The sequence below is a fragment of the Poromitra crassiceps genome, assembly GCF_964638095.1.
Source record: "Poromitra crassiceps genome assembly, chromosome: 6".
NCBI lineage: Eukaryota > Metazoa > Chordata > Actinopteri > Beryciformes > Melamphaidae > Poromitra > Poromitra crassiceps.
In genome coordinates, this window is record NC_139627.1 from 41848657 (window position 1) to 41865125 (window position 16469).

General features: G+C 43.0%; 1 protein-coding gene across 1 annotated transcript in view; it reads left to right on the forward strand.

The window, feature by feature from the left end:
• Positions 1-16469, forward strand: part of gpc6b (glypican 6b) — a gene marked incomplete at both ends in the record, with an annotated part of 143235 nt that overhangs the window by 28105 nt on the left and 98661 nt on the right. The window contains one exon of the mRNA XM_083639494.1: positions 1207-1365. Coding sequence (XP_083495620.1) covers positions 1207-1365 — 159 coding nt within the window. The remainder of the gene's footprint in view (positions 1-1206; positions 1366-16469) is intronic.

Sequence of the window (16469 nt, forward strand, 5' to 3'; positions counted from 1 at the left end):
CCATACAGTATTATGTCATATCTTATTTATTAATGGTATCAATGAGAAGTCATCTCTGCACTACCGTGTGCATCAGGTGCGCAGCAGGAACAGGACAAGTCGTAGAGGCAGAAGACCTGCACCCTCCCCTCCCGGGCCCGTATCCTACTCCCTCCCCTCCCCCAACCCTAGACCCTACCTCTACCCTGGCTCTCCCTCCCCTGCACCCTCATCTCTCCTTCTCTGTTCTCTCCTCCTCCACATTTCCTATTTTCTCCCCACCTCCCCCCTCTCCTCCCTCACATCCCCCCGCTCTCCCTCCCTCCTCCACTCTCCTGCTTTCTCCTCTTCCCGGTGTTTCTTCCTCTTCCCCCCTTCCCCCACTACTCTAAAGCATAGTACACATTCTACTCCAAAGCATGGCACCCACTCTATCCCCTCCAATATTTCGCCACTATTTAAAGCATGGCACCCATGCTCTTAGTATTTCGCCACTATTCAAAGCATGGCACCCACTCTTCCCTAAAGCAAGGCACCCATAAGCTCTATATGTGAACATGTGCTTATTTGGCAAAAGGACTCACTACTAAAGGCTTGCAGCCAATTAAATTAGGCATAGTTTGGTTGCTAAGAAATTGACATATGTCCGTTTGCAAGATGTGCGTCTATATTTCTCATTCTCTCCCCACCTCCTCCCTCCCCCTGCTCTCTTCTCCCCCACACCCCCCCCCCTTCCCCTCTCCTGCTCTCTCCTCTTGCTCCTTCCCCACCCCCTATACCCTCCAACATCTCCCATTCCCTCCCCACCCCATCACTCTCTCACATTCCCCCTGCTCTTCTCCCTTCTCCTGCTCTCTCCTCTGCTCTCTCTTCATTTCTATATTTTCTATATTATCAATTGTTCAAATGTTATCTTTATTCTGTATATTCTTGTTACTGTTGTGTCAGCTAGAATTAGCTAGACATACTTTCTGTGAAGCCCTCTGAGACATGCTTGTGAATTAGGGCTATATAAATAAACTTGACTTGACTTGACTTGACTTGACCTGGTACACTGACTTCACTTGGCAAGACTTTTATTATACAAAACACAACAAGCAACCTTCATCTGACATATTGCCAGATGAAGGTCGCTTGACCGAAACGTTGTGTATTAATTAAGGGTACCCATGATCAGTTGTCATTTTATGAGTTTAAAAAACCACACCAAACTTTTCTGTTTTGCAGGTGAACATCTTCGTGTATGTCCTCAGGGAAACACATGTTGCACCCAAGAAATGGAGGACAAATTTGGACAACAGAGTAAACAGGACTTTGAGAATCTGTTTAATGAAACGAGTCATGAATTGCGAAGCACCTTTGTTTCGAGACACAAAAAGTTTGATGGTAAGTCATTTTTTTTTCCTAATATGCAACTTAATTGTACTGTGTGTTCATTGTTTAATTGGAACACCCACTCTTCTGAAAAGCTGCAAATAAGCATGTGAAAGGATTGACACTGGATGTGTTAATTTGAGGTGTTGTCAATGTGAGGTTTGACACTGGATGTGTTCATTTGAGGTGGGGCACTGTTTGTAGTTCTGTAGCTGTCCTCCCTCAAGACGAAACATAACTTGAAAACCCCATTAATATGCCTTGGAGTGGAGAGCCCTCTTGGCTGGATTTGACAAAACCATGGCTCCTTGCACAACAGATTGACAGTGTGAGCAGAAGCAGAGCACCAGTCTGCATTATTAAGGGTGTTTGCTGGTCTTGTGCTGTGTATGATCCTATCTTAGCCCCATAGTGACTCTCTTGACCACCACACATCCACTAGGCCTCAGCTTATGGGAGGGGATCTGCTCATTACTGAACCAAGCCGCACACCACTCCACCACCCCGCATCTCCCTCTTGGTACCATACTCTATGGAGTCAGCTCCTTCTAGTTAGACTTTAATGAGCAATCATACTCCCTGCAGCTCCCAACAGTAGACTGTGCTGTGTGGGCAGCAGCAACACATCACCATGGACAAGCCTAATAATAACCAACTGTCACCATTGTCAGATGTTTGGAGGAATGTGTAGAATATTTCTTAATGATCACAGATAAACCCTGTATTTAAAAACCCCGTATTTAAACCCTGAGTATTTAAATCGTCTTTCTCTCCCAGGTGAACTTTTCTTAAAATAATGTACACTGGAGAAGAAAAATCTATCCTAATATGTCTATTTGTCCCGTTTTGTATCAAAGCATATTTTATTATAATATGCTCTTACTGCAGATTGAGCAAGAGTTATGTGACAAATAAGTAAGGGATAATCAATGACTAGGTGTGCGTTATATGATTTTAATGCACGATGTGGAGGCAAATAACCTCCATTTGTTGCCGGTTGCCTCCGCGAAGTGCATTAAAAATCGTATAACGCACACCTAGGAGTTGATTATCCTGCGTATACCATGGTCATTTGCCAACAATATAAAATAAAAGCATTTGTGGATTTTTGGTGCAAGTTTTCATAAGCCATAACTCTGTTTACCTAGCAACACTTGGGAAACAGACTAATACCTGGAAGAAGCGTCAGCTTCTCATGCAATGGAAATGTTTGCTGTTCCAGTAATTAGGATGAACCTTGGATACGAGTTTGGTGCAGGGAAGCTAGTTCGCTCAGCTCATAGAAGCTGAGGTCACGAGTTGAACAACGTTAGCTGTACTGTTTGATTAAACAGCTGTGCAGGTCGGGGAGTGGATTAATTTACATGTGATTAGACTTGAGCCGGACTATGTGTGCATTATATGGTTTTAACGCACACCTGCCGGCCAATCAGAAACAAGTATTCACCCAGACCATGGTATAATACCAAGAAGTCACCACTCATTCATTTATTTAACCCTTGGCATACTGTTATGCCTCTACAAAGACCTTAACACAATTAATCATACATTCAGAAAAGTAAAACATGTGTATTTAACTACTTCCTGTTGTCCGTGATGGCGTCATCCGCCAGGACCATGGAACCAGCGGCCCTCAGCAACACAGCATAGACAACACAAATGGGAATTACTGCAATATTCACACATGCAAAACTAGCTCCACTGAACATAGGAAAAGAAGAAAAGGAGAAGAGAAAAAGACATGGGATAGCAATAGTGGCCGTAAAACACACACACACGCACGCACGCGCGCGCACACACACACACACACACACACACACACACACACACACACACACACACACACACACTCACATCTATATTTTTAAAACCACAGTCAGTAATGCAGGGTGACTACCGCTCCATACCGCTAAATCTTTGTTAAGGTGCTAGAAGCATCAATGAGTCCAAAATGAATATAAGAGATTTCCGCACACTTCCCAAATCGATGCAGTACTTGACTTTATTCTGAGCTTTCGGTCTATCAGACCTTGATGCTCTGATGAAAGCTCTGAATAAAGTGAAGTACTGCATAGATTGAGGTGTGCGGAAATATCTTCTATTTGTTTAAAACCGCAGTCGGATCAGATTTTGCACCCCATAGTTCTGGCAGTGTGAAGTATGCAGCTGATTCATGTTTAGTTCAATCCTCCTATCTAGTCTACAGCATGAAGGCAAAGTAAAAAACCAGCACATAACCATCACCCTATGGCAGTCATGCTTGGAATAATAGGTAATTCATCAGTGCCAGTTTAACAGGGTAATTTTGGGACTGATTTCAGTGGGAAGATTAGACTTGTAATTTAGCGCTCATGACCATTATCATGATAAAGAATGGTGGTGAGATGAAAAAAATGGGTTGCTTTGTTTGCTCATGACCTGGACATTAGGTCAATAACCAACCATTTATTACACAGTTACATATTCTAGTGGAATGATAGGAGATTAAATCTGGTCTGAATATGGCTTTAACAAATTGATTCACTGACGTTTAATATAATATAATGTAATGTAATATTATATATTATTATATATATATATATATATATATATATATATATATATATATATATATATATATATATATATATATATAATATATATATATATATATATAATGTAATATTAATATAATGAAATAATAGATTTACTATTGTTTTATTTGATAATTCAATTTGTGTTTTTTGTGTTGGTCTTATTTGTCATGTCACATCATCCACCATCCCACAAAAGCTGTTAAAAGATAACGACAAAGTACAGATTCGCATACACTCTATTTTTGGGATGGATTTGCTTCACTTGTTTCTGTGTTACCTCGGGTAATTCAGGGAGTTTTTATTTTTTTGAGTGAACCAAGTAGTGGACTTGATTCGACGGTGATCTGTTAGAGGAACTGGGTGCCCTCACATTAGCTATGCTGTTCAGGAACAATGAGCCTCGCTCTCCCCTTGTCTATCTCTCTCTTTCTTTTTTTCTATTGGTTTCTCTCTTGTCTTTCTCTTCAGCATGCCACATCTTTCACCTAATATCATTTACAAAAGATTCAACAGCACTAAGCAAGATTGCAAAAATATTCAAAACTGTGGTTTTGTACGACTGAATTTGACTGATTCCTGAAGTGGGGGGTGGAAACAAAATCCTGTCTTTGAGGGAAATGACTTGACTGAACTTGACGATGACTGAATAAATAGCCCAATAGATGTGACACTATGCTGGGACTGAGGCTGAAAACCCTTTCTTTCAGAAGGCCACACAGTTATCCGATGCAGAGCAGAGCATATGTTAAATCCTGCAGACATTTGCAGCTAAGCAGAGTCATGTTCATGCAGTGTGATGCACTTGGCAAACACACCAAAGGGTTGGTTATCCAAGAAATGTGTAGCAACATTAGGGCATTAGACAACTCCTGACAGCATTCGAGCAATGTGATCCACAACTACAGATGAAGTTAAACTCTCACATTTATATTCAAAAAGTAAGGCTCATGTTGATGAGAAATGGTGGTGTACACTTGCATCATGAACATCAAGGCCTCTATCTTCCGACAGGCGCTATCCCTAAATAGCGCTTTGCGCACTGTTTGCGCATGCCTTAAGGCACGGAAGATAGCATTCCGCCTTGCGCCGTCCGCCAGGTGTTCTGCCGAGTTTTGCTCCCCCGCCGAGCAGCAAAAAAAAACATCCCCACCTCACGGGAGCTACTTGTAATGATTTATACAGAAATGTAACTGAGTCAAAGTGATATAATTGTCTGGTAGACGTGACCTCCCTGATTTAAAACAGCCCCGAAATATGTTGGGGATGCAATTCTCGGCGGGCATGCGGAAACGTTCACGGCACCTGTCGCAAACGCAAATTAGAGCCGTGCCAATTCTGCCAAAAATCATCTGCGCCCCAAAATGCCTGCGCAAACGGGATTTGGGCGGTCTTAACCACCAGAATTATTCACAGGCGTGGCCAGGCAAGGCTGGGCATTACGTCAATCAAAACCAATCAGATTCCCGTCTCGCAATGGTTGTTAGCGCGAGGTTGCCTCGCCGAGGCATGCAATATGCTGTAATTCGCTCCATGGCGCGTAATAGAGTGTACTCACTCGTGCGAGGACAGAGGGAACTTATTGACAGATCGTCTGTGGTGCCAATGACCCTTCGGGTTATGAAGGTAAATAGCCTATGTCCATTGTCCCACAAGTGTTCTCAATTCATTTCCCTCTTTGCGATGTGATAAAAGTTTCTCAGTGAGATATAGTTGATTGCCTCACTGAATTATCTGCTATACCCAATTTTAGCAGCATAATTTGATGTCTTGGCGTGGCAAGGCTGTGCTTATGACATATCCAAAAGGAATTCCACTTTCCACTCCGCAAATACCTCTCTGCGCTGGGAGCGCAGCCGTAATCTCCGTGCAGAGCGCCCAGCGCAGAGAGGTATTTGTGCGTAAGAGGTCCTTTTCAAAGCTCTTAGCGCAAAGTAATTGCGCGCTGCTGACGATACGGTAACGCCATCTATACCACATTTTAGCGCTGAAACGCCTGCTTTGGCATGGGGCAGCCAATACCCAGTACAATTATCACAGGCATGCGCTTGTGTCCGCCCCCAATTTGCATTGCACATGGCGTTAAACGAGCGCAAACGCAAAATTAGCGCTTTTGGGAAGATAGAGGCCCAAATGTTTGTATGATTCATATTTTGAATGTATATCTTGTCTGCTAACATAAGTAGATTAGCTTGTGAGCTAATCTAAAGCGGTCGCACATTTTGCCCACATTAATTCCACGTGGCCGACGTACAGCCAATCACAATGCGTGCCCGAGCCCATCTGGTAGGCGAGCCAAAATTGCACCGACACCGGGACGGCCAGAAGGTGGGTGCCTAGGGTCAGAAAGAATCTTCTCTGCTTTCTTAAGAGATCTGGAACTATTATTGTATTTATATTATTGTAGGCTGGGCAAAGATCAAACTTCATGGTTATCTTCCTGTGAACATGCACAAGTCATACAGTAATAATGCACATACTGTAAATGCATGCATGTAAACAGCATCAATAAGAGTTGATTTTGATTAGTAAAGATACTGTAGAATTAACATTCGGTACCATTAGCAAATCCGGTGTGTCCCACTGCACTTCTGTTGCATTTTTTCCTGGTCTCTCTGTAGCCTAAAACGCATTAGCTTGCATGCCATCTATGGGATTTAAATTGCAAAACAACAATCAATCTTCCCATGAAAAATGGAGGAGCTTGGCGACCAAACAAGTTTGTTAGGAAAATCTTTGTTAGGAAAATCTTTAACCTATCAAAAGTCTAGCCAGTGTTGGCTCCATGCTGCATTTAGATTGAGACAGAGAAAGAGACAGGCAGAGGGTGAGAGAGTGATGGCAAGGACTGTTGAATCTTTGTTGGCAAATACTGTTTTAGACTATCTCAGGTTTCCAAAAAATGGTATTCAATATTAATACTACTGCCAACACAGACTTGAGACTGCTTAACTGATGGTAGAGTTGCTTCTGATTAGGGCCATTAAGGCCTGTAGAAGACAGACTGAACATAAAGGATTAGGCAAATTACAGGAGATTGTCCATATTATCACAAACAACCTAAATATGTCGAGACAGATATGAACCGCTCCAGCATTTTTGTTTTCTTCGAGTGGCTGTGAGCCAGCAGGTAAGACTAATAATGCAGTAACTTTGGGTCCATTCATTACTTTGTCTAAATTTGTATTTGTTTTTTTTACCCTGTACCTTCCATGATTCCAAAACGCATACAATTTTTTTTTCTGAGAATTACATTCCGTAGGTCCAAATTTTGCTACTGTTAAAATGCATGGCAGTTTCCGGTTTCAAGGTATAGGACGAATCAGCGTGACGTCACTTGACACCCAGAAATGCGGAACCCCGCGGCAGTTAATAGTATGAGTTGTGCCAAACAAACGTTAATATCTCAAAAACTATACATCACATCACTTATATTTTGACATTCTGAGTGAGAGCAGAAGTAGCTCAAGAGTTTGATGTATAATATACTGTATGCATGTCGTGTTAATGTTGTGTGAACTGTCGCAGTTTTTAAAATGTAGACAGAGTTAGCTGGCTAGAGTCAGACAATCAAGCCTCGTGCCACTTGGGCTCCATAGGCTTCCATTGCCGTTGCCACCCAGTGACGCGGTTTGTTTACCAAAATGCTGCTCAGCTGATCCCTCGTATATCACGGTTTGAAAAAGTCATGGTTCCAAAACCTCTAATTTTCCGTTATACCGTCCTGACGGTATCAGCTGTTTTTGGCTGGCATTGCTGGGTTAGCAGCGCTGCTTGCGCTAGCTGCTAGCCGTTAGCTACAGGTGGCTGGCTGACAGGAGCCTCGAGACACACACGCACACATACTTTTCACCGAAAGAAACGTTACACCCTATGGTGAAACGCTGCGTTTAAGATGCGCCATGACAGCAAACTGACATGTAGGAGCCAGACCGAGTAGCTTTACTGCTCAGCTTCTGGCTGTACTGTAACAGCCTCAGCTGTTGGTGGTCTGGCTGTCACTGAATTTCCACTGCACTGTCGCAGTTTACAGCGTCAAGTTACCTTGAGTTAACAAGGGACGAGACAGGAAGTGGGCGGTTTTGCCTTCAGAGTTAAGGCGTAGATTGTGTCACTTTTGAGAAATTTCAGAATAATGGTGTCTTGGACTGTGCAGAGCAACACAAATGGTTAGAGTAGTATAATAGTAGAAAAACATCACGCACCATCGAGTCTTCAGAAAATAATTCAATTATATATGTTCTATTTGTATGTTATACTATAACTCCTAACATACTGTAAACTTAACATACATCATTTGCTATTGTTCCAAATGTTCTAATGTTATATGTTATTTAAAAATAAAATACATTTTGTTCAATCCCCCCCCTTTTACCCTATTTTACAATAACACATTTTGGTGGTATGCATGCTACCAGGTGAGCCAATACTAGCCCATGCTTAAATGTACCGTAAGATGGTTTGGCTAAGCCTAATGTGTCAACTCCTGTAATTCTTAGGGATTACCTTATACCAGACAACATATAATATACATAGTCAGGACCGTATTCTCGCTAATCAAACACAAGCGCAGGCAATGGCTTCAGTTCATGGTGCTGGTTCACTTTGGCGTGACCAACAGATTATTTTGTGATCACACCCTGGCACAGTACTGGCATACCTTCTGTGCAGTTCTCAAGGGGATTGGATGAGGAGGAATACATTATCAGTAGGTGTGGTAGGGGCTGGCATCAATCATGGCCAATCAAATCAGCTCCTCTCATTCCCTTTAATTGTGCTCCCTACCATGGTGCACTGACAGGAATGGCAGTAATGGAGGGGAGAGTCCAGACCGGCTTCTCCCAAGAGGAAACTGATGTCCTTGTCCAGGAGGAGCAGAGTCGCAAGGCATATACTGTACGACACCCCAAATATGCCGCCATGGGCACATAATGTCCTTGTCCGAGACATTGAAATCTCTGTCACCACATGTTCAGTTATTAAAGGGATACTATGCAACTATTTAATAAAAAAAAGATGTGTTTATCCTTAGAACAAAGTTTCCCCTCAAAAACATCAATTCTGACACACACGATACTGTGGCAGTGTGTTTATGGACAGACGCTGCCCCCTGCCTGATTTTGGTGCTGTTTACATTTGTTTGGCTGTGACCGGGATGTTTTCAGGCAGAGGCATTGTAGAGCGTTTAGCGCCCAGCCAATAACATAGCTCGCAGCGCAATAGCCCAGTCAATAGCATCGCTAAGATGTTCTGACTGTGGATCCCTCCATAGACCGGACTAAAACCAGGAAATGGAGCTTTTTCCAGATCAGTTTTTGAGCTGTTTGGAGCTCATACCTTGATGGTTTGGAGGTAGGTGTGTGTTTATTTGTGCTTGTATAACATAACCGCTGGGAAACTACCAGGAAAAAAAAGTTGAATCCCTGCGTTTCAACGGTTTTCTGGTGCTCTCTCTCCCTATGCATTGTCAAGCTCACTCAACCACATAGACACAGAACGCAGCAAAACAATGTCTAACCACGAAAATACACACGAGGGCTGCCCCTGTACACATAAACACACTGCCACAGTATAGAGACAGTCCGCATGTGTGGGAACGCCCACAAAATGTTATATGGCTGGCGCGCGAGTGGGGTAAAACCGCCGATATATCTCAATGGGCTGACTCACCAAAGGACGGTGCTGCGGCTCTAAACTACAGGTTTGGGGGTTCTAGAGCAGAACACAAGACATCTGCTCAGATGTGCATTCACTGCGGTGGTTAAATCCCCGATCGTGTCTGTCTGGGCTATCAGCTAAATTCTAACTTTGCTGAATGGATAGAACAGGGGATTTACCCCACCCTGACCACGCCCCCAGCCAGGTTGAGCCAGCTAACCCAGCGTCTATGACGAGACATCGCCTCAACCTATTGTGTGGGTCAGAATTGATGTTTTTGAGGGGACGCTTTTCTATAAGGATTAAAGAAAAATGAAATAGTTGTATAGTATACCTTTAATGATACACACCAATAGTTTTATGTTGGAACTTGGAAGATGATGATTCACACAATAATCACATGTGCAGTTACAACTAACTTTATAGTACAGTAAAATATTTCCATTATTTTGTTGCTTGCCTGTAGATTGTTGTGTAAAAGATTGCAATCAGGCATATTTGGCTACATTTACACTCGCACAACAACGCCACTGTTGCCATTATTGTAACAAATTACACGATTGCAATTGACAACTCCCCAGAATGACATGACTGGAGAACTTATTTTTATCCAGAGAGAATTGTCTTTTGTCCAAAAAATATCGTACAATTACACCAACGGTTTTGCACTGCCATCATGTTGTTTGTCATAGCCATATAGGACTTGCTCCTATTGCAAGAGACGACACATGCAGTTGTTGCACCAGGCTCCAGCAATTTGGTGTTTTTAGATGAGAATGCGGACTGAGGATTGGTCAGAATGGATGGTGCTCAGGGAGTTTAGTGATGTAGAGTGGAGAGTGAACTTTTTAATGTCCTGAATATCTTTCATGGAGCTGTGTGAACTGTTGCGTCCAGTGAGTGTGTCGCAGGGATGTCATTTTGTGCCCCAGTAATCACGATGATTTACACTGAATACTGGAAGCCTGGAAGCTGTGTAGAATACCAACAGTTTGGTGCACACAAAAGTTCAGTAAGGGTCAGGTGTTTGTTGCACGAGATCAAGTTACACACATTGTGTTGGAGAAAAATATAATATATTTCCTAATAATTGCCTAATAATTGCATACGCATAATTAATGCTATGAGAATACAATGACATGACCAGACACGATGCACTGACCAAGGTCTCAGCAAAAGCAGAAGTCGTCTGCCATGGGTGAATCTATATGTGTGAGATGTCATGTCATTGTATTCTCATAGCATTAATTATGCGTATGCAATTATTAGGCAATTATTAGGAAAGGCCCATGGAACTTATATTTTTCTCCAACACATTGGATGAGAGAAGCATTCGCATCAATGAACATGTAAAGGTGTTTGGTATAAGTGAAACAGCCCATCATAACATACATAAAAGGGGTTTATGTGAAATTGGAGAGCTATATGCGTGCGCCTTTGCCAACTAAAGCCATAACAGGACGAGGTCAAAACCTATGGCTGGTCCGTGTATGGGTGTGTCACATGCCACGGCCGACCAATGGTGTAACTTCAACAGTCAGTCAGTGACAGGCATTCATGTTTATAGGGCTTGCCCTGCTGTTGTGGTCCATCCAAAAGAACGCAAGCGCCTGCGCTTAGACATGGCATGGGTAGGCGGAGGCGCAAGTACAATTTCTGATACTGAAATTGCACTGTGACTTCCGGTTTGCTCCACCCATTTGGGTGCAAGCGTTGCCATGGCAAGCCACAAAATCTCCAAACAGGCGCAGGCGGGAAGAAATCACTCCTTCGCCGGCACAACACTGCACTTGATCTGCACCGGCACAGAAATAGGGCCCTCCATGTTATAACTTTTTTGCCCTTTGAGAATGCAGTGCTTGTTTTGTGATCTGTCACCATAAGTATACTTAAAGGACGGCTTTTCCGTGGGGGATATGAATATATATAAAATCTCACGCCCCTAAGGTTTTCGAATCCGTTGAAATTTTTGAAATTGGAGCTTCACTCCCAGAGATATCAAGCATCTCTCACATATTTTTTGGGCCAGCCGACGCGTTTCGCGTCATCTGGCCCAAGTCCGCCTTGCGGAATTCGTGCACCTATGAACTACAACTGTTGTAAGCCATGGTCCCGCCTCTAGAGGTCCTCCACGCCCCTTCAGAGGTCTGAAGAAAAACAAAAAGGCAGCCATCTTTTTCGACCACCTAGCCTGCTGTAGCTAGGTTAGCTTTCCATAGCTCCTTGCAAAGAGACGATTTTCTCGGGAACGGAAGCACGGACAGACACGTGACTGGCGGCATTGGAAAGCTCGTCAAATTTTACATCTAGTAGTAGGTGCCTTGAAGTAACGAAATCAACGCTGAGCAATGTACCCGTTTTTACACATTTTTACATAAAATAGTTACAACATCAGATGCGCGTAACTCCTACGAAAATGCCTTAAAATGCATGAATTTTTTTTTATGAAGACATCTCCCGACATATATACTTCGGTTTAAATTTGGTGCAATTTGGAGGCAATTTTATTTTCGATTATTTCTTCTTCTTTATATGTTTTATTGTCGAAGCCTTCTTCTTCTTCTTCTTTGAGTTTTATGGCGGTTGGCAAACATATATGTGCATTACCGCCACCTACTGGAGTTTGATATCAGCCAAATGCTCGAGGGGTGGGCATGGAAACGAAGGCCACGCGAGCCTAGTGCATTGTGGGAAATGTAGTATTTCGAGTCCCCGCACCCGCACCTCCCCCCCACCACCCCCCCCCCCCACACACACACACAGAGTGGATTTCTGGTGATATCTCAGGCTGTAAACAACCAATTTCAAAAATTTCAACGGATTTGAAAACCTTAGGGGCGTGAGATTTAATATATATTCATATCCCCCACGGAAAAGCCGGCCTTTAATAACATGAAATCTTTATCTGCAGTATCATCATGAATATGACCGTTTCTCAGATCTCAGGATACAAAAGTTTTGCACACAAAAAAAAAAAAAAAATTGCTGTAGGAGACAGAACTTTATATTTTCATTTTTGGCATAATTTTCTTCATATCACATGTTAACAACTAAATATTGCTTGAGTGATTAATGGTGTAATTTAAAACCTAGCAGTCAATGTAATGTCTTGCTACGCCCCCTCTTTTCAAACTGTTCAACATATTGTATGAAACAAATGGTATTGAGTTACAGCATGCAACTCTCAGATGATTGCGCATTGCCCAGAAACTCAATGTCACGATGCCTTGGTGATGCCTGTCTTTTTTCCAGGAATATACACTTGTTCTGCAGCACACATGTGATTCCTGGAAGCATGCATAAATAAATAAGTGTTATTTTGATCAGGCGCTGTCAGGCTAGTGGATGTCATAAGGAGGACTCCAGTGAGGGAGGAAATGGGGTTTGACCAGCAGCACTTAGATGCATGACTCCAGGCACCCCTTCTCCTCCTGGGGTTTGCTGCCACTCTCCATAATTCCATCAGTGTCAAAACAGATGCCATATGCAGGTTTCAGGTCTACAGGCCTCCGCTGGCAGGAGACCACGTGTCTGCAGAGGGTCTCTGCTGACCATCAGCAATAGGAAATATGAGACCTTCCTTGCTACATTTGGATTTCACCTTTACCTTCGTTTTTTATTCATTAAATCAGAATGTTATGAGTTTCCAGGAGCTGAGTCTTTACCAAGCCTCTCCAGTAGAGTTTTTTTTTTTTTTTTTTTTAGCGGCCCCGATTTATTTATTGTCAGGATTCAGCGGGGTCTGTGAGCAATTGTGCACTGAGTGACGTCACTCGAGCACTCCATGATGTGATCAGTGATGGTCACTCGACTAATTGTGATGTCATCAGTGATGCGAAGTTGAGCAATTGTGTGCTGCACACGTGCCAATAAACACGCAGCAACCGAGCTGCACACATGCCAATAAACACGCAGCAACCGAGCTGCGTATGGGAGCCCGCGCACCGGGCGAACCGCGTGGCGGGTGAGGCCATGTAGCGGGCTGAGTACTTTGATAATGTCACTCATTTTGATTTGATTGATTTTAATTTATTTTTTAAGCAGAAAATAATGCTAAATGTAAATTAATGTAAATCCAGGGGTAAATAACGCTATATAACCATGCAGCAGGTTTGGTTCCCCCTGGCGGCCAAGTAAAAATAAATAAATAAATGCTGTCATCACATTTAAATGGTTACTGGCCATGTTTCATCACACATGACTGCATGAGCTTTTTGGATTCACATGAGTCTCAGCTCTGTTGACATACCCAGTTTCTACAATTCCATGAGTGTTTAGGTAGCACAGTGTGCACAGAGTGTTTAGGTAGCACAGTGTGCAGAGTGTTTAGGTAGCACAGTGTGCAGAGTGTTTAGGTAGCACAGTGTGCAGAGTGTTTAGGTAGCACAGTGTGCACAGAGTGTTTAGGTAGCACAGTGTGCAGAGTGTTTAGGTAGCACAGTGTGCAGAGTGTTTAGGTATCACAGTGTGCACAGAGTGTTTAGGTAGCACAGTGTGCAGAGTGTTTAGGTAGCACAGTGTGCACAGAGTGTTTAGGTAGCACAGTGTGCACAGAGTGTTTAGGTAGCACAGTGTGCAGAGTGTTTAGGTAGCACAGTGTGCACAGAGTGTTTAGGTAGCACAGTGTGCAGAGTGTTTAGGTAGCACAGTGTGCACAGAGTGTTTAGGTAGCACAGTGTGCAGAGTGTTTAGGTAGCACAGTGTGCAGAGTGTTTAGGTAGCACAGTGTGCACAGAGTGTTTAGGTAGCACAGTGTGCAGAGTGTTTAGGTAGCACAGTGTGCACAGAGTGTTAGGTAGCACAGTGTGCAGAGTGTTTAGGTAGCACAGTGTGCACAGAGTGTTTAGGTAGCACAGTGTGCAGAGTGTTTAGGTAGCACAGTGTGCAGAGTGTTTAGGTAGCACAGTGTGCACAGAGTGTTTAGGTAGCACAGTGTGCAGAGTGTTTAGGTAGCACAGTGTGCACAGAGTGTTAGGTAGCACAGTGTGCAGAGTGTTTAGGTAGCACAGTGTGCAGAGTGTTTAGGTAGCACAGTGTGCAGAGTGTTTAGGTAGCACAGTGTGCACTGAGTGTTTAGGTAGCACAGTGTGCAGAGTGTTTAGGTAGCACAGTGTGCACAGAGTGTTAGGTAGCACAGTGTGCAGAGTGTTTAGGTAGCACAGTGTGCACAGAGTGTTTAGGTAGCACAGTGTGCAGAAATAGGGAAAGAAAAAAAGGCGAGAATAACATCTTTCACTGAATGCAGAAGGCTGTGTCTTTAGGACCCCGGAGCACCTTCTGTAGCTAATTATGTCAGAGTTAAACATGGCTGTGAAGCTAGACTCCTGTGGTTCTAATGACTCCACTTTAACTTTTTTATAGTTTCTCTGCACTTTTTAAGTGGAAATCTTTTACCTTTACTATATTATTATCTGCAAAGCACTTTGAATGGCACCGGTAAGTACATGCCTACTGTGATGAAAATTGTGTCTTAAGAGTTAGACAATGCTAAACTGATTGCAGCCATAATAGGGTAATTAATGGTACGTTTCTTACAGCCACTATATTTGACTAGCAATCTACGTGCACTCGACTCGCCCTGCAGCTCGCCCACTGCCCGTCACATATATTCACCTTCTATATATGACTGTGTGTTCCTTAAGGTGAATTTAACCAGTATTTTTATGTGCATAATATGCATATAAGTAACATTGCCAAGGTAATTGTGTTGGCTTTGACACTGAGCTGGATAGTCGATAGCATGATAATAAAAATCAAAAGAATATATAGTGTTGTTTGTTGATTTAGATGCTCTTTAGTGTTTATTTATCACCTGGTTATGGAGTCCCACCCACACAGAGTCAGTGTTTGTGTGTTTTCTTGTCTTTATGCGGATGAGCTTTACTGTAGCTGACAGTAGCAGGCCAGCCCACGCAGACCTGACACCACAGCTTATGTGTCACAGTGAGAGGGCGCAGTCTCCACTATGCCAAGACCATCGGAGCGCCAATACAGAAATATCCCACAACAGTCCACAGTCAAGCAGCTCTACCAGAGAGAGGAAAAAACATCATCCGAACAATCGATGTCAATAACACGCAGCCACTGTTTGTGTAATTTGTTGTAATTTTTTGCAAACCGTGTGCACTTGTACATTTCCAGTCTTCTGGCCATAATGCGTATCCCAAGACCCCAGAAAACAATAGTGAAATTTGAGAAATAGCTGGCTCAGAGAATTCTCTCCCACCTACCTCATTAAAGACTAAGTCAGGGGTCTTAATTACTAATCAATTGTTGGCCCTCCACTGACCACTATAACACCATGGGGCTGTGGAGCCAAACAGAATATTCATGTAGTCCAGCCTCCACAATTGATCTTATTTGGAGTTACTGATTCTCACACACACTTATTGCTGGTGGAAAAAGTCCCCTGGCAATCTATTTAAAAACGCCTATTAAACTGGTACCAAAATATAAAGTAACTATATTGAGTCTATTCTATTTTGGAAACAATCACAAGCAGGGTCGTGATGGGAAGGTTGCTGGTTCATATCCTCCCTCAACAACCATTGTCGTGGTGCCCTTGAACAAGGCACTTAACCCACAATTAACCCACAGTAGATGACTCTGCTTGTGCTGGCCAGCTACCAGGTGTGTGACAATATGAATGTGAAGCAGGGTGGTGCTGAAAAGGGCATGCTTGCTCAGCAAAAAATATTCCCACACAAAAAATCCTATTGGGACAGTCCAGTGAGGACTGGTAGAGAATACTGGGAGAGTATGTAGGATTCAGGTAGAAATGCTGCAGTGTTTTTGCACAAATCTAAAAAGGACTGTAGCAAATCTGTCCAGTATGACACCCAAAGATGGGTTGGAACTATTTTGATAATAGATTCTGAATTTTAG